The 24,267-nt window shown below is 43.3% G+C and overlaps 2 protein-coding genes across 2 annotated transcripts in view; one reads left to right on the top strand and one right to left on the bottom strand.

Moving 5' to 3' along the window:
• The window catches only part of nvy (CBFA2/RUNX1 partner transcriptional co-repressor nervy), a 72,133-nt gene extending 59,764 nt beyond the window's left edge, over positions 1 to 12,369 (top strand). The window contains exons 3-11 of the mRNA XM_080273906.1: positions 3,976 to 4,149; positions 5,251 to 5,387; positions 5,554 to 5,646; positions 6,734 to 6,880; positions 7,270 to 7,382; positions 9,020 to 9,212; positions 9,534 to 9,753; positions 10,378 to 10,550; positions 12,103 to 12,369. Coding sequence (XP_080130032.1) covers positions 3,976 to 4,149; positions 5,251 to 5,387; positions 5,554 to 5,646; positions 6,734 to 6,880; positions 7,270 to 7,382; positions 9,020 to 9,212; positions 9,534 to 9,753; positions 10,378 to 10,550; positions 12,103 to 12,369 — 1,517 coding nt within the window. The remainder of the gene's footprint in view (positions 1 to 3,975; positions 4,150 to 5,250; positions 5,388 to 5,553; positions 5,647 to 6,733; positions 6,881 to 7,269; positions 7,383 to 9,019; positions 9,213 to 9,533; positions 9,754 to 10,377; positions 10,551 to 12,102) is intronic.
• Positions 12,370 to 17,798: 5,429 nt separating this feature from the next.
• Positions 17,799 to 23,759, bottom strand: LOC145401780 (UDP-glucuronosyltransferase 1A7-like). Its single transcript, XM_080273958.1, has 8 exons — positions 23,654 to 23,759; positions 22,666 to 23,075; positions 22,047 to 22,251; positions 20,660 to 20,897; positions 19,431 to 19,568; positions 18,942 to 19,023; positions 18,356 to 18,460; positions 17,799 to 18,024 (listed from the first exon to the last, which is right to left on the bottom strand). The coding sequence occupies exons 1-8, from the start codon at positions 23,747 to 23,749 to the stop codon at positions 17,853 to 17,855; spliced, it is 1,446 nt and encodes a 481-aa protein (XP_080130084.1). The 5' UTR covers positions 23,750 to 23,759; the 3' UTR covers positions 17,799 to 17,852.
• Between the last annotated feature and the right edge of the window lie 508 nt (positions 23,760 to 24,267).

The following is a 24,267-nucleotide window of genomic DNA, read 5'->3' on the forward strand; positions in this document are numbered from 1 at the left end:
AAAAAATTATTATATCACGAGCACTGAGGAACGAAAGCCGTAAGTCGAATTCTGTGTTTCTTAGCTCCCTTTTCTTGGCGATTTATTTTTATTGCAACCAAGCATTCCTCTCCATGTTATTTTTATTTGTTTATATATTTTATATTATTGCAACGAAACATTCTCTTCCATGTTATTTATTTATTTATTTTATTTATTGCAACGAAGCATTCTCCTTCATCTTACTTATTTCGTTTCCGTACAGGCTTCATACATGCAAGAGGATATTGAAGTGTAGTGTACAAAAATAAATCACTGTGGAAAAAGTGTTAAGGAGTCTGTAAAAGCCACTCTAGAAGCTATATAAAGTAGGAAAATAAAGTATAATTTGACCCTTTAAAATAACTAGAAATTATATTGAAAACGAAATATACTGAACAACTTTAGAAAAATAATCGAAAAAAATATAACTATCTCCGCAAAAAGGCCAGAAAAAATAATAATAATAATAATAATCACAAGGAATTTATCGACAAAGAAAATGGAGTGTAGGAGATTTCGGCAGGATGGGAAATGATTCGAAATTGTGTGAGCCGAAGTATTGTTAATTGCCGGACTTGAAGTTACCGCGATGCCCAGTTATATCATTGGTAAGTTGTGGTGGTTGTGGTTGTGAATGGTGGTAGTTGTGGTAGGGGTATGATGGTGGTGGTGGTGGTGGTGGTGGTGATGGTAGATGTATAATGGTTGTGATGATGGTAGTTTTGTGGTGGTGGTAGGAGTAAGGTGGTTGTGGTGATGATGGTAGTTGTGGCGATAGTGGTACCGGTAGTTGTGGTGGTAAGATGGTTGCGGTGATGGTGGTGGTAGGAGTGATGGTTGTAGTGATGATGGTGGTGGTGGTGGTAGGTGTATGATGGTGGTGTTGGTGGTAGGAATATGACTGATGTGGTGATGGTGGTAGTTGTGATGGTGGTGGGAGTATGATGGTTGTGGTGATGGTGTTAGTATGGTTATGGTGGTAGTTGTGGTGATGGTGATGGTGGTAGTATGATTATGGTGGTAGTTGTGGTAGGTGTATAATCGTTGTGGTTGTGATGGCTAAGGTGATGGTTGTGAATGATGGTAGTTGTGGTTGTTGTATGGTATTGTGTATTGGTATGATTTGTCTGGTGCTGGTAGTAGTGGTAGTTTTGGTTGTAGCTATGGTAACTGCAGGTGCCATTATTTACACACACACACACACACACACACACACACGTAAGAAACATACACATGGACATACTTCTCACATATATGTCTGGTACACACGTCATACATATGCTTTATCACACACACACACACACACACACACACACACACAATCTCCCTCCCTCTCTCTCTCTCTCTCTCTCTCTCTCTCTCAGCGACATCTGATCCCTTGCACAAAAGGATACACAAACCATCCGCCTTAAAGGTTAAAATGTCGTTAGTTGTGGTTGTTCGTCGCCCTTATGGCCCTGCGATGGTGGTAGTGGTGGTAGGGATGCTGGTGGTTGCTTGTTAGGCAGTCTGGGAGATGGTGGTAGTTGTGGTAGGGATGGAGGTGGTTGTGGTAGGCGATGGTGGTAGTTGTGGTAGGTGATGGTGGTAGTTGTGGTAGGTGATGGTGTTGGTTGTGGTAGGTGATGGTGGTAGTTGTGGTAGGTGATGGTGTTGGTTGTGGTAGGGATGGTGGTAGTTGTGGTAGAGGATCACACACACACACACACACACACACACACACACACACACACACACTAAGACACTTGCATACACAGTGCTCTCTCTCTCTCTCTCTCTCTCTCTCTCTCTCTCTCTAATTGCCAGTTGAGATAGCTCATCCAATACCACTTAAAGATGCTATTGTATCGATGGTGGTAATTGTGGTAGTTGAGGTTCGGTAGGGGTGATTGTGGTAGCAGTTGTGGTAGGTTAGGAGTCTAGTTGTGGTGGTGGTAGTGGGGAAGATGATGGTGGTAGTTGTGGTAGTGGAGGGAGGGTGATGGTGGTAGTTGTGGTAGTGGGGGGAAGATGATGGTGGTATTTGTGTTAGCGGAGGGAGGGTGATGGTGGTAGTTGTGGTAGAGGAGGGAAGATGATGGTGGTAGTTGTGGTAGTGGAGGGAGGATGATGGTGGTAGTTGTGGTAGTGGAGGGAGGGTGATGGTGGTAGTTGTGGTAGCGGAGGGAAGGTGATGTTGGTAGTTGTGGCAGTGAATGGTGGTAGTTGTGGTAGATGAGGTTTGGTGTGGTAGATGTAATGGTCGAAGAATGGTGGTTATGTTGATGGTGGTAGTTGAGATACAGGAATGGTGGTAGTTAATAGCGATGGTGGTAGTTGTGGTTATAGTGGAAAATCGGGTTATGATGATAGTGATGATGATGATGATGGTGAAGATGGTAATGATGATAGTGGTGATGATGGTGAAGATGTTGATGATGATGGTGAAGAAAATGATGATGAGAGTGGTGATGATGATGATGGTGAAGATGGTAATGATGATAGTGGTGATGATGGTGAAGATGTTGATGATGATGGTGAAGATAATGATGATGAGAGTGGTGATGATGATGATGGTGAAGATGGTAATGATGATAGTGGTGAAGATGATGATGGTGGTGGTGGTGAAGATGATGATGATGGTTGGTGGTGGTGAAGATGATGATGATGGTGGTGGTGGTGATGATGATGATGATGATGATGATAATGATGATAGTGGTGATGATGATGATGGTGGTAATGATGATAGTGATGATGATCATGATGATGTTGGTGGTGGTGGTGATGATGATGATGATGATAATGATATTTTAACATCAGAATAGACTGTTGCAAAAGTAGTTCAGTCTTTTAGGTATATGATTGGTTGGAAAGAATATGATGACTCTCTCTCTCTCTCTCTCTCTCTCTCTGGATAAATAAAATGGTGTAGTGGTAGCAAGAATGTCAAATACGTAATAATACATAGGGTGATAATGGCGTCTCCCCAATCCCTGAGTTACGATATTTTTCCATTTTTTTAATACCCTTTGTAAAAAAAAAAAAAATACTATTTATTCTGTGTAACGCCTAGCCATCTTATTTAGCTCAGGAGCCCCCTCCCCCCTCCCTTTGCGAGTATAAAGGGTTAGTGGGAGTTTGTAGTCCCTTTGTATGCTACCTCCCTGTACCGTGAATGTTCAGATGGTTGAATAATACACAGATACTGAATTTGTGTTTATTGTGGGTATACAGTACAACAGTTTCACCCGAAGTCATATCCTTACAACAACACAAGTTCAGACATGGTATCTTTACAACAACAATTTCAGCCATATATATAGCTTACTGCTTAGTTGTGTTATTTCTCACAATTTCAGTATGTAGGCATAATTGTAGTATGTGGCAGGTGTAGCCACCTGCCATCCATTCACTTGATGTGGTGCAGGTGACCTCATTGAGTGACGAGCCACGTGGTTTCCTGGAAATCAGAAAACCGTGTATTTCACTGGGTGGTAACTGATGTCGCCAGCATGTGGCTGCCGCCTGGTGGTCTAATGGGTTAAGGTGCTCCAGGTGGTTGTGTTCCATCAGGGCTGGTTTGGCCGTCACACCAGAGGCAGTGTGAGCCGCTATGTATTGTGCTGTGTGTCCTTGAATGGCAGTCCAACGTTTTCAGTGAGGCAACTCATTTGCAATTCAAAGACACACAGCACACATACATAGCGTGGCTGACATAACTTATGGTGGGAAACAATCATATGTGAACTAAAGCCTTACCCTGGGCACCATATGCTACTAATAAGACACAGGAATGGATAGTAGATGGCTGGATGGATGGGTGCTCTATAAACTTCTAACGCTTTCATTACTAGAGGAGGAAAGTCTGACAAAGTATAAGAAACGCCCAGCTACTGAGAGGGTTAAGGAAGGTCTGAGCCTCACCTTCTCTTTCCACAGTCCAGCATGAGATTAAAATATGACCCTTTCTTGCAGCCACGGGCGGCGGGGGCCGAAGCACCGAGATGACCCGCCTCACCGAGACCTCCACCCACAACACCACCACAACCACAACCACCAGCAACAACAACAACAACACCAGCAGTAGTGACGTCACCAGGCTGCCCGGTGGTCACTCCTATTCACCGCCAGGACCACATCAGAAGCCATGTACGTGTCATAGAGGTTACAGGGTTCGAATCCAAGCTGTGGGAAGCATTTAAAGGGGATGCTGGTACTTGTGTTATGGTGTTTGAATGGATGTGTTTGCTATTTCATGTGCTTGTATATGTGCACCGTCTGATGACATATACAGACCTTTACACACACACACACACACACACACACACACACACACACACACACACACACACACACACACACACACACACCAGCCATGAGCCAACAAAACTTCCACAATAACGTGCATCACTTCTCCTATGAACACCACTTCATGTTTTTCGTCATGTGGAAGGGTTCATTCTCGCTGTCTTTATGACTCCCAGGAAGAGTTGATGCTATGGACCTCATATGGACCGATAGATAGATGGATAGTATCGATACTCCGATAGGTAGACAGGTAGATGAATATGTAGATAGACAGCTAGAAAAGGATTAATGTTTTGGCATCACGATATTGTATTGCAATAATAACTTTAAACTGGTTTCATTTTAAAAAATCACAGTGTGCAGGAGGGGGGAGACTCGGCTATTATGAGAGAGAGTGGGGGGGGGTCTGTATGTGTTGTTGTTGAGAGGGAGGGGAGGATCTTTGTATGTGTTGTTGTTGCTTAACCCAGTCTGTCTGGACGAACATACTTGTTGATCACAGGTAAACAAGCGCTTCAGTGAGATTGTCCTGTAGGTGAGGTACATACACTGTGTAGGGTCCTGACGTCCCCTTGTAGTGGACACCATCCCATCAGGGTCAGACCATGTCCTTCATACGACGAGATGCAGGGAATTACTGAGATGTTTGGCTCTCAGGTGGGTGCTGCAGCTCAGAGTGCACAGCTCCACCGTGTGTAGGCTCCCCTTCAGTGCCAGTGGGTCCGTCTAACTCGGATTCTAACTTCTTCCCCTCTCTCCACCCCACAGATACCAGTGGCACCCAATCCCCCATAACACCATGAATAGGACTATTAGCGTTAGTACTAGACTACTTCATTATTTATGTCGTTCCCCCTTATACCAGTGGCACCCATGGATTAGAACTGTAAAGTCTGTGTGATCAGTGTAACTGATTCTAATTTCTCTCTCTTTTACTTCCAGACACCAATGGTGCCCACTCCCCACACAGCACCATGAATGGGACCCCCACCCCATCCCCTCCGGCCCTCTCCTCCCCACCTGCCCTGCCCCCAGACCCCACACACTCTAGGGACTCCACACAGAGGCAGGTCTCAAAGGTGGGTCTAGGAAGTCTAGTCATATGTGTAGATATGCCTTATTATTCTCTCTATTACCTGCCCTTCATGAAAAAGGGATGTGCTGCTGAGAATGATGATGACAGTCAAAATGATGATAATATTAACAGTGGTGATATGATGCTGACAATTACCTCTTCTCCCTCAGGTGCGCAGATTCCTAACGACACTACACCAATTTGCAGCAGACATCTCAGTGGAGGTCGGGGAGAGAGTCAGGCAGCTTGTGTTGGGCTTACTGGTATGTCCCTCCATCAAATTACATGGTATCTTTGTAACTTCTTTGCCATGAGATGTCTTCCCAGCACAGGAGGTCCTCCTTATAAGACAGGGATGTGGTGTAAAATATCAAGTTTTTCCATAGATTTTGAGGAAAGCTGGCGTGTTAGGTTTTGTGTGACAGTGGATAATTTACTGGAGCTTATTGGCAAGAAAGAATAAAAAAAAGTGACAGCTATAACAAGGCTTTCCTGTAATACCTTTGTAATCACTGCTGCAAAAGTCCTTCCTAAGGTGTATAAATTTGTCCAACAGTAGCAAGAATAATAAAAAAAAAAACATTTTGGTGATGAAGGAACTTAAATAGTTTGTTTCTAACCCCTTCACTACCAATTAAAATCTGAATACAGTCGTTTGGCAATATCGTGTAATTATTACTGAAAGGTTTAATAAATTTTAAAATCATGCATAGAAAACAGTTATAAGTCAGTTACCAAGCACTTAATGATATGCGCTGCAAGGCATCCCCTCTTCCTTGTATATAATGATTCCAGCTGTTATGCAGTTTGTGGCGGTGCATCTGGTGTTCTGCTTTTGTAATCAGATTCATGTGCTCTGTTACATTCTCAGCAATGTTCGCTTACCTTTGCATTTTGCATGCAGTACATTTTGGTTACTGAAGGGTACTCCATTCTACCCTCAGCTGTGACTGTGGATCTGTGGAAAACCTGAGTAGTGTTGGTACTTGGTTTTGTAGTCTCCTCAGCTTTAAGATGTTTTTAAAGTTATTCTGATACTGAATAATTGTCTCAGGAAGGTCCCCTTAGACCGAAGGAGTTGACTCCTTCATTCCAGTGGTGTATTTTTTCATTTCGTTTTAGTTAAGGCCAGCTTAGGATAAATTTTTCAAAATGGAGGGGTTAGATATGGCTTTCATTAATCTTTCACAGGTAGGGATCTTTCTGACATCAAAGAAACAGTCTGATTATGGCTTGATTAAAATGATGTGCCACCAGATTGAAGGGGCCAACCTAACGTCCTTACTTTATGTAACATAACCTCACCAATCTTGTTACTGTAAGTCATCCTGATCCACTGTCTGCTAACAGAGTGGTAGTGTGAGTGTGGAGGAGTTCCATGCTGGTCTACAGGAAGTGACACACTTTCCTCTACGGCCCTTTGTCCTGCCATTCTTGCGCTCACACCTGCCCCTTCTCCAGCGTGACCTGCAGCTACATGCACGACGTGCTGCCATGGTGGGTGATAGTTTGTTTATTATATTTGATTAGTTGTAAAAGCTCTCCAACTGTGTATAGCCCATATGGGTGCAAGTCTTAGGAGTGGTTGGAATTTATTGATCACGTGCTGTTCAGGGGACTGAGAATGGTTATTCACTGTGGATGCCTAGCCCTGGACTCCTTTGCTTGTGACAGAGAAGCATAGGATACGATGGTGGATGTATCCGTTGATGAATTATGTGGTGTACTGTAGCACCACCATGGCTGTAGGCCAAACTGTTCTTTTTCTGTAGTAGACTAACTTCAGTACCCTATATCTTGAGAAGGGTGATACGGGATTGGCTGGTACTGTTACCTTATCATTATTATTATTGATAATATATTATTATGACTTTTTATATTTGCAGTCTGTGAGCCAGTACGTTGTAGCCCATGAGGGTCCACTACTGGAGGCTGCACCCGGAGAGCCAACAGACTTCTTCTCCTCCGAGGCCACCACTGGCAAGAGAAAACATGAGGGGTAAGTAGTTCAAGGTGGGAGAGAGCCAGTAAAGTAGAAAGGGCTGAGAAAGGCCATGAGGGAAGGAGGGTAGGCAGGAATGGAAAGACGAAATAAATTAAAGAGCATAAGTGGGAGTGGAGGGAGGGAGAGTAAACAGGGAAATAAAATAGGAAGATGGGATTAATATCTCAGGCAGAGAAGGGGGCAAACAGGGTAGGTATTAGACAGGAGGAAAGGTGGGCATTGTGGTCAAGAGGATGGCTAGGAATAGGGAAGAGCTCTGAAGTAGGGGACATATATAATGGTAAGGAAGTAGCTAGATATTGATGCAAGGAGGCTAGAGAAGGAGGAAATTCAGGGAAAGGCGGTGGCTCAATCGGTAGGGAGGTGGCCTGCAGTCCTACCGGACCCAGGTTCAAATCCCGACTGGGGCAGGGAACAGTTTGAAGATCTGAATTTCATAATAATCAGACTTTACTGATCTACCAGAAGACCCGCCGACATGTCGTAAAAATACCCCCGCTAATACCAGTACACCAGTCCTGTATGAGACAGCTCTAGCATGTATTCAATATGGACGGTGGGTGTTAGCGCCGAAGTGGTGACATGTAGAGGTGTATTTAGGAGGACTACTGGGCCTTGAGTGCAGGCTGTTAAGCCTATGCCCAGAGTCGGACACACACACACACACACACACACACACACACACACACACACACACACACACACACACACACACACACACACACACACACACACACACACACACACACACACACACACACACACACACACACACACACACACACACACACACACACACACACACACACACACACACACACACACACACACACACACACACACACACATCACACACACACACACACACACACACACACACACACACACACACACACACACACACACACACACACACACACACACACACACACACACACACACACACACACACACACACACACACACACACACACACACACACACACACACACACACACACACACACACACACACACACACACACACACACACACACACACATATATATATAAAGAAAGTGGGGCAATAAAAGAAAAATGAGGATGTAAATTGAAATAGAAAGGGACTGTGAAGGAGAGAAGGGCTAGTAGGGAGGTAAACAAGGAGAATATGGATAAAGATACAAGCACATTGGGGAGCATGAAAGCGCTGAAGGAGTGAGAATGGTAAGGGGGGGGGGAAGGAGGTCAGACAAGAAGGGAGGAAGAGAGGAAGATAAGAATGTAAGAAGGGTAGGCAGGATGGCAAAGAGGGAAGTATTTTGTTCTTAAAGTCTTTGATCCAAGGATGTCTTCTACCTGTTAATCTTGCTATCTCCAGACAAATTTTCCTGTTCCCTTCAGAGTCTGTCGTAAGCTAAAGAGAATTATGTGGAGGTGGCAGAAATGAACTAACTTAAGGTGACAATAAAACAAAAGGGGTTAAACAAGAATCACCCTAAAATTTTAACATAATTTCACTGGGCATCCTGCTGATTAGTTCTCCCTCTGTTATGTTTTCGCTTTCCTTGCCTTCTGCCTCGCTCCATCCTTAGGTGGGAACATGAGGTCAGGATGATGATGATTTACTTATTTTTATCTCTTTTCTTCCAGGTACTTCGAAAATGGTGATAGTGGAGGGGGAGGGGGTGGGGGCAGCATTTCCCCTCCCCCCACCAAGAGATTGGGAGGGGGGTTGTTCTCCCCTCCCTACCCCTCTGTGGGCCTCAGTCCAGACCCCCCCTCTGCCCCTCACCCCCGGACACCTGGGCCACCCCCTGATGATGAGTGGAAGAATATTCATGTAGTAAGTCTATTTTTTTTGTTCAGTTTTCTTTAGAGGGAAAATTTTTGCAGGTACTCAGGCTTATGTTCTTTCTTTTTGTATTAAAAGGAAAAGACCATTTAAAATCATTCTCATTAGGAAATTCTCAACAGGATGGCTGTGACAGAACTGCCTCCAGGCTCCTTTATCTGTACATACCTCTCTCATTCTGTCACTCCCTCATCGTTCTCTTTGCCCAATCAACGCTCCACTCTTTGCGTCCACTCTCTGTATTATACATCGTTGTAATGCTGTTGAGTTTGTGTGGGCAGTGTAAGGTTTACATTGTGTAATTGTTAACAGATGTTGACGTGTATCCTGAGCATGGTTGAGAAGACACGCCGAGCGCTGACAATGCTTCAACAGCGAGAGGAGAATGGTGGTGGGGGTGGGACAGGCCGGGGCGGGGCAGGGTTGGGACGGGGGGACTACGACGCAGAGGTGCGGAGACACGCAGCAGAGCTGGTGGCACAGAGCATCAGGGCAACAGAGGAGAGGGTCTCGGAGGTTAAACGGAAGGCAGGTGAGTGCAGTCTCAAAAGAGCTGTTGGGTTATACTTTAGGTGGCTTTGGAGATTATGTAATGCATCTTCCACAGCAGTACAGTATTCTGCATATTACACCCCAGTATCCCCTTGTACCTTGTTGATGCAAACTTTGTCTGTATTAACCAGTATAAATAACATACAAGAGATGGTTAAGGTGTTATATGCAAAATATGTTGTTGGAGAAGAGTGATGTGAAGCCTCCAGTGCCACCTAGAGCACAACCTGTAGTTCCCTTGGGCCGGGTTGTTCTTTGGCACGTCTTTTGTACCAGTTTATATCTGAATAGTGTATGGCACGGTAGTATTGTAGACTTATAGGCATTAAGTGTGAGATTTATTCCCTGAACTTGATAAAACTATCAGGTGGTAGCAAAAATAAAATAAGTATTATGTACTAGATAGGCACGGGGCCACCAGGGCCATGATAAAAGCTTTGCTTAAATCTGTGGGAGTGAAGCACCTCATGTTTAGAAAAATCTTAAGGTGTGACTGATGAACAGGGCTGCTCTGAGAGATGCTAACATATCTAGAGAGAGAGAGAGAGAAATCATCATACAGTACTGGAACAATTAGCGTCAGATCCGCCCTACCCACTCACAGAGGAGGCAGTGAGTGAGGTGCGCCGGGCAGCGGTTGCAGAGGTTCAGAGAGCCGTAGGGGCAGCGGAGGCGAGAGCACAGGAGGCAGTGGCAGCTGAGAGGGCACGGGTGGAGGTGCTGCTGCGGGAGGTGAGATGCCGCGACCCGCCATCTCCACGCACACACCCACACCAGGTAGGCAGTGGGAAGGCTCGTGGGTTAATGGGGAGAAGGCAGACAAAATCCAGGTCTGTGGGTATTAGCGGGGTGAAGGTGGGTGAGCAGAACAGGGTAGAGGGTGGTGAGAGTAGTAAATGAATGAGGTGAGCATAGTAGTGGGGAGAAAGAGGGGTTGGTGGAAAAGTGAGAAGATGGAGAAAACGTGGGTAGCAGGTGAGAGAGGTGGGTAATGACTAGAAATTCGGTAGAGGGTAGAATAAGGATAATGTAGTAGCAAAAGAGTTCCTTGATAATGGAGATGGCTAATGGTGTAAGGTGAGTAGGTAGTAAGTAGAGACATGTAGTGTAAGTTGGTTGAGTTGAAGAGTATTGTAATTGGTAGTGGGTTGATGGTAAAGGTACTGGTATACCAAAGGAAATATAGAAGTAGTAAGAAAGATCATTAGCTTGCCTGTAGATAAATTGGTAAAGAAAAAAATGAAAGGAAGCAATATTGCCAGATGAGAAGCAGGTGGGTGGAGTTGTAGGAAGGCAGGAAGTAAATGTGAGATTCATGTTGATATTACAAGGAGAAGAATAGTCTGGAATTAGTTCATTACAGTAGAAGCACATTATAATTATCTGTACATAATTACGATGTAGCCTGAATAGTTAGTGACAGGGTTTTGTGTTAGTGTACTGTAGTTTCTAGTACAGTATTGTAGTGCCGGTCCACCACACACTCAGACAGTTGCTGACAAGACGCAGTTTTTATATAATACAATACATGGAACTGGAGAAGGATGCCTTCATGTGATGGCATAACTACCCGACCATACAAACATTCCTCATGTGTCTTCCTGTCCCCTGCAAGGAGGATGGTGGACTGCCCAAAATTGACAGCTTTTACATGTTGGCTAATCTACTTGGGTTCATGTTCAGATGAGCCCAGGGTTGCATATATTACTACTGCTACTACAGAACATAACAGTAATCGGTTCATGCTGGTGACATACAAAGACTCATTACATTCAATCATAGACAATGATACACTGATCTTCATACATACAACTTTCACTATTGACACCCTTCCGTGATTTGCACTTTGCCAGCTTGGGATGGGTTAATTATTGCTACCTCCTTCCCTAATGGAAAAGTCTGGTCCTGTAGTGGACATATGGACTGATGTGGAATATAACTGTAGGGAAAGCAGAGACACATCAGATAGGAGAGGCAAGACAAGAAATGTCAGGCAAGTGAGGCAGGACTGGATTTATACACGGTGAGGCTGAGGGAGGCAGCTGATCAGCCAGGTGAGGCAGAACTGATGGCAAGATGAGGCAGGGTGAAGCGTCTGAGGCAGGGGAGATGTCAGGCAAGTGAGGCAGAGCTGAAACTATACAAGATGAGGCAGACAGGGAAAGCCAGGCAAAGCAACACTGACCGAGCACTGTTTCAGGGGTACTGGAACTACTACAGGGGGTGAGGCAGAGAGAGAGGTGGGGACGAGGCAGATGTGAGGCAGGGGGAAGCAGGACTGCAGAAAGTGAGGCAGGGGGAGGCAAGGACTCACTGACCACTATTACAGGGGTGCTGGAACTGTGGGAGGAAAGCTCACGAAACTTGCAGTGGGTGCAACGTGGCGCGGTACTGCGGCCCCTTCTGCCAGCACAAGGACTGGGACGCGCACCACAAGGTCTGCTCTCCAGGTCTCTCCTCCTCCAATTCATCTTCCTCTTCCTCAAGCTCCTCCTCCGCCTCCTCCTCCTCCTCCGGTGCATCCACCACCTCCCTGGTAGCTGCCTTGGTCTCCTCAAAGGCTAAAGTGGCTATGGAGGCAACCAAGACTGAGTGACATAACCTACCCCTGCCACTGCTGTCGAAATTGCAAGGGAAGCCACCCACACAGGATGGTTCCTGAGTCGTGAAACCTTTCAGCCATTAACCATGGGACTTCCTGAACTTAACCCAGTAACCCCTTCAGTCTTTGATGGATTTCTGCATTTTATTCGTGGAATCTCCAGTTGATTTTCTAAGCTTTGGGGACCCCGTCTTGTAGTGTAGGGGTTAATTAAGGCTTTATCTAACCTTTCTGATTTGAAAAATCTCTTCAAAGCTGAATAAAATGGCCTGGAGATGCTAAAATAAAAATAAAAATACATCATTGTACTGAAAGGGTTAAACAGTGTCAATCAGTGGCTGTCTCAAGACTCAGTCCATCAGTTAATACTGCCAGAGAGTCATAAAGCATTCTGCACAGGTCAGAAGCAGCAGTGGACTCACAGGAAACAATATGTGAACTTGAACCTTGGAAGTTACCAATCTCACTAGTCTGAGTCTTCGAATAATACAAGGCTTGTGACACAAGAAGATGTGGACTGATGGCACTGATTTTGCCATTCAGATGGTGACAGTAATGGCGAACATTCATTAAAAGCCCAAGCTGCCGTTTGGTGACACATCATTGGTGCTGAAACAACATCGTACCTACAAGTACTGTCAGTTGGCATCAGCAGGTGAAAGTAAGTCTTACAAATGCATGCGTGATGTAGACCATAAAAAATGTTAATGTACAATCGTTGGGTTAGCACCTCATATCTGCTACAGCTGTTATGTCAAACTTTCAGAAAGATCCGGAAACTGAATGCGGTTGTTGTGTTGAAATTATCTGAGTTTTTGGAGTCAATTGTGAATGATTCTGTGCATCAGTAGACCCACAGGAAATCGTTCTGTGTATCAGTTTGTGAACACGGTGAACAGTTTATAAGTAATATACAAACTTCGTGAAAGTAGTTTGATGGAAAGTGTGACTAATTTCATGGGACTTAAAGCAGTTGTGTCAGTAAAGGAAATAGGCCAGTATGTGAGCTTATAAGACTAATCAGGCAATGTTTAATATGTGAGTAAACTTACCTTGAGTGAATGACCCGCTTGCTAAGTCAAGTGAAGAACTCTTTATACAGTAAGGTTCACACTAGTATTATTCCTAGAGACAGGTGAAGAAAAAAATGAACAATGAGGGTGAGACAGAAAACCATAACTATTACTTGTGGAGCATCTGTTAGTGACAATGAAACTAATTCCAAGTAAACCAGAAATTAATCGGTGATACTGAATGATTGACCAAACTTTTGTGTCGTCACAAGTGGAGAATTAGTGACTATAGAGAATCTTGAAGAGTGAATCTGATGTTATTGAAAAGTTTTGGTGAATATTGAAGCGGCAGTTGAAACTAGCAATGACACTCGCAAAGAGGAGAAAGAGCAGTTTATGATTATGTGTATGTTAATTGGGAATTAGGTTTGGGATGAGGATGAAGGTGAAGATGATGATAATGATCCATTTATTGTATAATGACAAAGGGTAAAGGAATGATATACATAGAAGGCTGGGATGTCTTGAAGCTGTGATATCATTTACTTGGGAGGTTCCCTAGCACATTCCTTACTATTTCCTTCAGTAAGATGGCTGCCTTTTAAAATTCTTTCCTTGCTGCTAAGAGATTATTTTATTTATTCAGTTCAGGAAGGACCTTGGTCTGAAAGGTTCAAGGTGAGATAAATTCAGACCTTTTAAGTCTGGATGGTCCTTTCTTGGCTGAATGAAATCGTCTGGAAGGAGCATGAATAGATTATAATATCTGTTACCATACTGCAGGGTCTTTTAATTGTCTCTTGCTTTTTTTATGCATAAAGAAGAGCCTGTGTGCAAACTGAACAAAAAGTCAAATTCAAGATTCATACTATGTCAGTGTTAAAATGATGTTATGAACCCTATAGAATGCTGGCTGGAGTTGCCCTTTCTGTAGTCCAGCAGCCTCGTTTTGGAGGATGGGAAGGGAGTCGAGGGATGTGTGTAACTGAGCGGTGCAGCTTTGTGATTGCCAGTTCAAACACGTGAAGTCATGCCTCTCCAGAAACGTGTTAAAATTATGTAAATATATAATAGGTGCATATCACGGTTTAACATGCAGGTTAAATCACCAAAGGGAAGGTGCTAGGGATTCTTCTGAGCTCATGAGAATACGGCCCTTTGGCTTGACAAATAAGTAGAAAAGTTTGTGTCACATTGGTCAGGGTCCAATATTTCCTTTCCCTTCAGCAGTGAGCTATTGTGACTTTCATGAGAGAAGAAAAATAATACTGAAGGTAAGATGTTGTAAATGAAAGATTACTTAAGAAAGAGGTAAAACTATCCCTTGAAAGTAAGACATAAACAGGCGAACGATTGCTAGTTGTTGAAAAGGAATAACATGTAATAAGTAGTGCAGTTGAAAAGCTCCACAGTGAGAAGGGAAACTGGGTGACGTCAGGAAGCAACTGAATGTACCAATCAGACCAAAGATATGTTTTTTAATCCTTAAGCTTAAACCATATTGTTGTCTACTTTAGCGACCTAGAGTGCAGGGGCAAGTGATCACTGTAGCTCTTTGTGTTCTAGAAAATTCCAGATGATTTGAACGTTAAGGTCATGTTGTATAAATTAAAAAGAGGTCGTGTTGAGGAGTCTTGTGATGTTTTAGTGTGTAATGATACGTCTGAGATAAATACCTTATTGTCTTTCTATTTCAACTATTATTATTTTTCTTTCCTATATATATCTTTTCTGCTCTCGTCTCTAGTTTTTTTCATCCACTTCTTCATTAACTCTTGTCTTCATTTCTCTACACTCTTCTTTGGTAATTCAGATTTATATTAGTATTTAATGACAGATTTCTGAGGGTCAGTATACACACACACACACACACACACACACACTAGAAAACAAACACACACACACACACACATACAGAATCACTAGAAAACACACACACACACACACACACACACACATATGGTGAGGCCAGTGTGGTTATATTGTCGGTGTTTTTGTAAATAAATTGAAGTTTTATTGGTTGTTGTTTTATTGCTCACATAATTGAGAGTAAGTTGTCGTTGGATCTGCTGCTTTCACCTGTTCACTACTAGAATTCTCTGGCTATCTGTCCGTCAGCTTTTGTTTCTGTCTGTTCATCTGTTTTGTCTGTGTAGCTATCTGTGTCTATTAAGGTGTCTGTCTATCTGTCCATCCATCTATCTTCTTATCCATCAGTCATTCAATCTATAGCCAGATGCCTAATTCAGAGAGCAGTGCCCCACCCCCTCTCGCCCCATCCCACCCCCCAAAAAAGTCCATATCGCCCAGTCTTTTGTCATCTGGCTTCTCGCTGTCCAACTCACAGCCTCCCCATTCACCTACTTCTTCAATCCGTCCACGCACCCCATCCTCAGTCTTCCATAAACCATATAAAAGTTCATTAATCCTAGAATGAAGAGTTATGCCTTCTGACAACTATATTTAAGAAGGACCTGTCATACTGCAATGATTTATGATGGCTATGTGCAATGTCTGGAGTTCAATACATCTTTCCCAAAAAATAAAATCATTGGCAGTAATCAGAATAAACAGAAGAACTAGTTATCTGCCAGACTGTCTTAATGAGCTATATATATACACTATTGGATGACGGATGGATGGATGGTAAGCAGAATCAGTACTGGTGATTGTAGCTGTAGCAAGTAGAAGGTAGTAGTAGTAATAGTATTTTTAGCAGTGGTAACAGTATCAGTAGTACTGGTAGCATCGGCCACCACCACCACCACGATTATCAGCAGCAGCACCAGTAGTAGTAAGAGTAGCAGTATCTCAGTTTAAAACCCTCTGTTTTTTTTTTAGAACAGTTGGTCAAAATGCCAAGGTGACAAGACAAGGTAAGCTTAGACAATTTTTATTTTATTTAGACTAAACTTTGTACAGTATAAGGGCTGAGGATAAAACAAATAAGTCACCTTCAACAATGATGACTCTGTGAAACAAGTAAGATGATGATGGTGATGATGATGTCACTACTTATGCATTTGCCACAGACTTAATAGTACTTGTATATACTGAGCGGTCCATGTATAACACAGCTCAGTCAGTTACATTTGTTTAACCTGCATTGTATTTTACTTCCCTTAACTCTTCATGGTCTATAATGTCTGCCTTTTTACATTCATTATTTCATGGCGAACTGCTAATTTCATGAACCAGCCAAAATATCTACAGTATGCTAGTCACAGAAATACAAATCTGAGTCATCCCCACATGCAAGACTGGAGAATGCAATATACAAACCACCTTCTTCATTTTTAGCAACTACATCTGCTAATTAAATTTATACAGGTAATAGGCTTGTACTTTTCTGAATGTATGAGCATCAAAAACTGAGTGGCAGCGACTGAAGTTTATGTGATCTCACCATTGTCAAAGAAAGGTTTAATTTTTATTATTAATACTACGGTACAGGTCTTAAGAGTTAACAATACTGAGTTTTGGCAAAAGGAGGAGGACATGATATATTTACACTTCTGGTTTGTTCTTTTTTTCCATAGTTTGTGTGTCAGCATGTTCTAGTGCATTTTGGCAATAATGTGGATTTTTTTTTTTTTTTTTTTTTTAATAAATCTTTGTACGGTAATCAATTGATGTGTTTTTATGGACTTGGACGTAACTAACTTAAATGTTGTATGACTTTGAGCTTAAACTATCACGTGTGTAGATGATCCATAACAACGATTGGACAATGTTTGGTGGGAGAGAGACACAAGTTAGAGCTTGAATTCTTTACTTTCCTAATGTTTCACGCTACACAGACCCTGAAGATGAGTTCTGTGTTGCCCAAAACATGAGAGAAAATAATGAATTCAAGCTATAACTTATGTCCTTCTCCCACCCAGCATTATCATATACGATTAATGAATTCATGCCAACAAAGGCACATTGACACCAAATGCAGGCACAGATGGTTGCGGGTGCGAGTCTTGCTTCACTGTTATCCATACGAGGGACCCCAGATGAATGCAGGCATGTACAGACAAAAACTTTATGGGGTACGAAGAGAGAACCTGTATTTTTTACACAGGAAAAATCATCAGAGAAATTACCAATATGCCGGGAATCGAACCCTGGACTCTCAGGTGAGAGCCAGGTATGCTGCCTGGCTCTCACCTGAGAGTCCCGGGTTCGATTCCCGGCATATTGGTAATTTCTCTGATGATTTATGGGGTACAGTGATGCAGAAATCCCACCAACAGTCTCCCATCTCAGCAAGCATTTGGTGTGGACATAGCCTAACTCATTTGTTTTTTATATAAATCTTGACAAATCCATATTCAAAACTGTTACTGAACATGGCCTTAAGTAACTAATGTTTTTATAAAAATGGCCAAACTAACTTAAGATCCTTTTCTGAATCTATCTGCAGCTAAACCTGGCCACAGCTAACTAATACTGTTCATAACTTTCTTTTGGCTGAAGCTAATCTTTCTTGTGCTTGGTCTTGGCCATGATAAAGGGTAGGAGGGCAAGGAGGAGGTAGATCAGCAGTCCAGACACCACAGTCAGCAGAAGTAGGAGCAGGAGGTAGATGTCTGCATTGCCTCTTTGTAGGAGAGTCAGCTGAGTGATCCTCTTCCTGAACAGCCTGGAAGAAGTAGTAAAGAGCTAGTCAGGTATTGTACTTGTATTTTTTTCCTTATATTGCAGTAGCGTTGGTAGTAGTAGTTGTTGTTGTTGTAACCTCAGGCTCGTCTGAATGTGGATGTAGTGGACTGCAGACTAAAGTTGTTCTCCTGCAGCCCCTCATCATTCCTTTGGAGGATGGGGATTTGAAGGACATAATACAGCCAGACAGTGAAGCCACACAGTTATGTCAGTGCCACCACATGAAGGTATCCCTCCAGTACCTCCCAAGACAACAACAATACTTTTCTTAACTTCTGCATGACAGGCAAATTGGACCTGATACTTACACGTGCGACTGGGGTTTACGCATAACACGTTCCAGTGTAAACAAGAGCCTGTCATCTGGTGAGAGAGGCTGGTCATGCAGTTCTTCCCCTAGCTGTCTCCCACGCTCCCTATACCTATGTTAAATGACGGTAAAGAGGGTTATTGCGGCGAGAGAGACAGAGACAGGCAGACAGACAAAGAGAGAATATATAAAAACCAAGATCCCCTCATAAAAGGCAAGGGGGATTTCCTTTCTTTTCTGAGGATGAACCAAATACTGTAATCATTTAACCCTTTGACTGAGGAGACAAGTAAGTGCATATAGCATTAGCCAGGGGAAATACTGTAGAGAAATTGTCAGCTGAGGTTTGAAGGTTAGTGATAATTGTGATGTTGGAGATTAGGATGTTGATAATGACAATCTTGATGATAATGATGTTGATGGTAATGATGATGATACGGTTAGTTAGTGGCAGTGAGTGTGATGTTGGAGGTTAGGATGTTGATAATGATGATCTTAACAATGATGATGATGGTAACAATGATAATGGTGGTAATGGTGATGTTAATGATGAAGTTAATGCTACTGATTGTTGTACACACACTCCCACTTACTTCCTGTCTCCAAGCAGGGTCTGAATGGCAGCCTTCACCCTCTCCACAGCCACCTCTGAGGCAGGTATGGTCACACCCAGACCTGAAGGCAATAGTACAGTGGTAAGTCCTCTACACATTTATTAAGATACATTATAAAGTGAATAAAGTATAAATCATATAGATACAAATATAAATATAAGGTACAGTTAAATACAATACAGTTAAATGCATCAGTAAATACAGGAGTTTGGTATCAGTCACGTACTGTATGTTGTATTATGCGCATCTTGCTCTTTTCTTGTGAATATTGTACACTATTGATACTCCTTCACATACACCTTGCCCTGCTTTTATTGTTATTGTACACTTTATTGATGCACTGTTTCATGTACACTTTTTCCTACTTTTTAAAATATTGTACACTACAGATACACGCATGTACACTTTGACCTACTATTACGAATACTGCACACACTGAATGAAATGATTTTTAGATTTCAGACCTACCCCATTTCTGGACCTGAGTAGCGGCAAGGTGTTGGTCGGCAGTGACAGGGAGACAGAGAAGCGGAGACCCGAAGTAAACAGCAGCCATCACCTCAGACTCACCACAGCACGAGATGAGCAGCCGATGACGAGGGTGGTCTGGGGATGTGCGGAGAAAAATAAAACAAGAAGAGGTAATATTAAAATCTACCTATCTATCCATCTATCTACAGCCTGACGCCCTAATCCCGCAAAGGGTGGCTGCAGACAAAACGCCTCGAAGTCCCTGTGTCACCCACCATTTGACTGCCCTCCCCCCAACTCACTCTAGATGTGAGTAAGAGACGCATTTCAAATTATAACACGCTTTCCATTAATTCTCTGTACTGTGTATTGCCAAACAGAAAAAAATGAACAAGAAGAGGGAACAATAATCAAATATGGTCTGTAGTAAAGTAAAAACTCATAACAGACTCAAAATTACATTCCAAATTATTACATACTTTTCTATAAATTCTCTGTACTGTATATAGCCAGAGAGAAAAATATAAACTTGAAGAGGTAACAGTAATCAAATGTGGAATGTATTAAAGTAAAAAGCTCACAACATTAACATTAAATTTAAGTAAGAGATGCATTCCAAATTGCTACATGCATTTCCATAAATATTCACAACTTTACATAGCCAGACAGAAAAAATTAAACAAGAAGAGGTAACAGTAATGGTATCTGGCCTGTAAAAAGGCAAAGACTCACAGCAGTAACTCAAAAATGGATTCCAATTTATCACATACATTTCTATAAATTCTCTGTACTTTATATAGCCAGACAGAAAAATATAAATAGGAGGAGGTAAGAATAATTGTATATTTTCTGTAATAAAGTAAAAATCTTAACAATAACCGTGAATTTAAGAAAGAGATGCATTCAAAAGTATCAAATACGCATCCATAAATTCCTCTACAGAATATAGCCAAACACCTTAATCTTGCTATATAAGAAGAATTTATGGAAGAGTATGTGAGGACTGAAATATGAAAATGGAGGAAGTAGGATGAAAACAATCAGATGAGAATACTGTAACTTTAACAAAATATTAAGTAAAACTGGAAATGGGCTTAAACAGAGAAAGACAGAGAGAGAGAATGTAATGAATTGCTGTATAATGAACTTCACATATTTTGGTAAGGAGGAGGTGCCAGGAGGTCCTAAGCCCACATGTTTACAGCCTTAAAACACTGCTAACTTACTCAAAATATCGCTGACAGGCATTTCAGGCTTGTACGCAAACTTGGCTGTGGGTGGTGGGTCCTGGGTGGCTGTGGCTGGTGGTGATGGTGCCTCTTCTCTCCACAGGATGACGTATGAGGTGGACTGCAAGACGCGGCGCAGGGTTGAGTGTGCTTCAGGCCCTACCCATGCCTCGCCAGCTCTCATACTCACTGTCACCACTCCTGCCCTATTCAGCAGGGCTGGAACTAACACATCCTGGTGATTAAGAGGGAAGATTGTTACTGACGAGCAATTTTGTTTATGACCTTACCTATGCATCATCCCAGCTCACACTAACAGTCACATCTTGGTGAGTAATAGTAGTAGTAAGAGTGGTAGTAGTAGCAGTAGTAATGGTAGCCCCAAGGTCATCTGACGCATGAACCCAGTGGACTGCAGGCTGAAGCTGCGCTTCTTCTGCAGTCCACCACCCTTCTTCAGGGGAGAGGGAGGGAGTCAGAGCATGTTTGTATAACCAGGCAGTGAAGCTGCACAGTTATATTGGTGCCATCACATGAAAGGATCCCTTTCCTGCACCTGGTGAATAATAGGAGAGATTGTTAAAGAGCTGGGATGGACATAGAGGGAGTGTGTTCTTGGTTTCACCCTCACCACACCTTCTCAGTTCACTGTGGTCTGAATCAACAGATCCAGGCGGAGAGTGTTTTATGAGATATAGTGAGGTACATCTGGCATGCACCTGGTGGACTGCAGGCCAGAGCTGCCCTTCTTCTGCAGTCAATCATTCTCCTGCCAGGGGAAAGAGAGTGCACTGAGGGACGTTTATATAACCAGGCAGCTCCACTGCCTGGTTATATCAGTGAAGGTGTGCCCCCACAGCACCAGGACATTAGATAAAGGAGAGTTGTGTCATAAAGGGAAGGTAAGTTACTGTTTACAGACAGAAGTCCTTGGAGGTGCGCTGTATTGTAGGAAGATACAAGATGTACGTCAGGACCTGCCCATGCCACATCATCATTCATAGAGGGACAAAGGAAGAAGATGTGTGCTTTTTTATCCTATCCACACTGCATTACCACTCGTACTTAGTCACCAGGCCTGCTTCGTTTAGTAGGGTGAAAAACCAGTACAGTACATTCTGCTAAGGACTGTAGTAGTTGTAGTAGACATAGGTGCTCATCTGAAATGTGAACCCAATTGACTAGGCTGAACTTGCCCCCCCTCCTGCAGTCCACCATCATCCTTCTGGTGGACAGAGAGGGTGCAGAGGGTTGTTTGTATAACTGGACAGTGGAGCTGCATAGTTATATTAATGCCTCCACATCTCTCGTGAGCAATGGTAAGTGTTGTAATAGGAGATTGCTATTGATCTGATGGCAGCAGGATCAAAGTAAAAGCCATCACCTTTGCCATAAGTCCTGGCTGGATATTGATGGCACCGATGGGCACAACAGCAGGATGGGTGGGAAGGGTAGGGTCCAGTATGGGGTCCCAGGCTACCACGACCCCAGCCAGGCTCTGATACAGGTCACTCAGGGTCTCCTTGGATGGCACAGTTAGGGTGGTCGTGGCTGGTACCTGCCACGACTGTCGTATGGTTGAGAGGTACCTGGGGAAATGTGGTGTTAGTATTAGAGGTGCAAATGATTCACCATCCAACATATAATAGCTTTTAGGCAGTATTTGGAACTGGATGATTTGTACAAAATTTGGTTTGATTGGAAATATTGCAAGTAATCATTAATAAGCACTTTTCAAAAGCAATCTTCAGCCACTGAACAGCGATGCATCTTCCTTTTTATTCTGGTCTGATTGCATTGTTACATCATACAAGATGCTGAAATAAATAAGGAACACAAAGCAACACAAATTAACACCTATTTGTCATCATATCATCATCAGTAGTAGCTGCACCAGTATTAACACCACATCATCATTATCTTCTTAGCCGTTTTTTTTTTCTTTTGCAGCTGAAGGTGAAGGAGATACCATAACATTTATTCAAACAACAATAAATAGTCACCCATAGTGCCTGGCGAGATTGGCAAGTCGAGACCACAGCCCAAAATCATCCATGGTGTGTGGGGGGACAGGGTGTGTGGACAGAGGTGGGAGGAGGTCAAGCTGCTCCCACACCCACCACGCTCCCACTCTTGACGTCACCACCCCCACCACTGGCACACCCACACGCCCACCCACACTCAGGGTGCAGACGTCATGAAGGAACAGGGGAGTTACAATTAGACTTGCTGTAGACATCCTCTCCTCCACCCAAGTCTGTTCATTGAGCTGGCGGCAGGCACACACCCTTGACCTCACTACCCGCCCACTGACCGCCCATTCCAGTCCATCCTTGACCTCTCCAGCAGTCATACCCGTCCCTACGCCACCAGGGAACATTGGGTCATCCTCGGCAGTGGGAATCTCCAGCACCTGATAAAGGGTGAGTATTTTCAGGAGTAAGTTTTTGACTCTCCACCACCTCTGCCTAACCCCCGCCACTTCTGCCCCACCTCACCACCACTGCCCCACCTGACCATTCCTGCCCCACCTCACAAAGTGCATGAAGGTCTAAGCGAATCCCTAATTTTCGACAATTATTTATGAACCATCTCTAATGATAAATATGGTCAGCCTGCTTACCACATTACCGCATAGTCAGGTACAATACAGATGTGTCAGACTTTCTATCATTGCGTTATGCCTCAGAAGTATTATAAAAGCTTGACGCCCGTCCACACTTTCATGCTCATTGTTTTAATGTTGTACCCTATTTAGAGCTATATGTGGTGGGTCCCACACACACATCCCTGCAATGTTCAACTTGGCCTGACGTTGCCATCTGTCTGCCCTGAATGTTGAACTCTAGCAAGAGATGATACTAGAATATGATGATACAAAAAGGACGCACAGGGGTAATATTGTCATTCTCCCACTGACGTATGGGATAAGAATCTGCAAAAGGATGAGTCTCCTCCAAGTTAGGGTAAATGAACTATACTACCACTGACCTCAACATCACCAGTGTAGGCTGATCTCCTTGGGCCATAGATGATGACTGTGACATCATGCCCGGTGTCGTGTAAGAGTTCCGCCATTGCAGACATCACAGCCTCATCTTCCCCCCATCCTAGGGTCACCAGCACAATGCCTCCCCGTCTCCTTTCAGTACTTGTGGCCACTTTCTGTTGGCTGGGATCTTGGTTTGGTGATTTTTCGTTGTGATTAGTCGTAGATGGGATGGTCTCTCTGCTACTATGAGGTGTCGGAGATTCTTTATCGTTATTAGCTGTAAGAGGAACAGTTTCTTTACTGTTATCAGGTTTATGAAGGGTGTCTTCTCTGTTGTGATTGCCTGAAGTAACCGTCTTCTTATCACTTCTGGCTGTGGATGGGGCCTCCTCCCTGTCGTGACTGGCTGTAGAAGCGACTGTTTCTTTGCTATGATCGACTACAGAAACGTATATTTCTCCTATATGATTATCTGAGGACGTAGCTGCGTCTCTTTTTTGACTGGCTGAAGAAGTGGCATCGTCTCTGCCGTCACTGGATGTAGAAGCAACCGTTTCTTTATCGTAATCAGCCGTAGAAACATTCATCTCTCTCTTGCCATCGTCTGTATGAA

The sequence above is a fragment of the Coenobita brevimanus genome, chromosome 56 (assembly GCF_032717465.1).
Source record: "Coenobita brevimanus isolate Jiangsu-jjx chromosome 56, ASM3271746v2, whole genome shotgun sequence".
Lineage (NCBI taxonomy): Eukaryota > Metazoa > Arthropoda > Malacostraca > Decapoda > Coenobitidae > Coenobita > Coenobita brevimanus.

What these genes read in the sequence shown, in the direction of transcription:
- LOC145401780 (XM_080273958.1), bottom strand. Translation starts at nt 23,749, where the DNA reads ATGTCTGCAATGGCGGAACTCTTACACGACACCGGGCATGATGTCACA. An exon ending in CCTACACTGGTGATGTTGAG is followed by an intron (nt 23,076 to 23,653) that starts GTCAGTGGTAGT and finishes ACCCTTTATCAG; the next exon opens with GTGCTGGAGATTCCCACTGC. An exon ending in AGCCAGGACTTATGGCAAAG is followed by an intron (nt 20,898 to 22,046) that starts GTGATGGCTTTT and finishes CTTAATCACCAG; the next exon opens with GATGTGTTAGTTCCAGCCCT.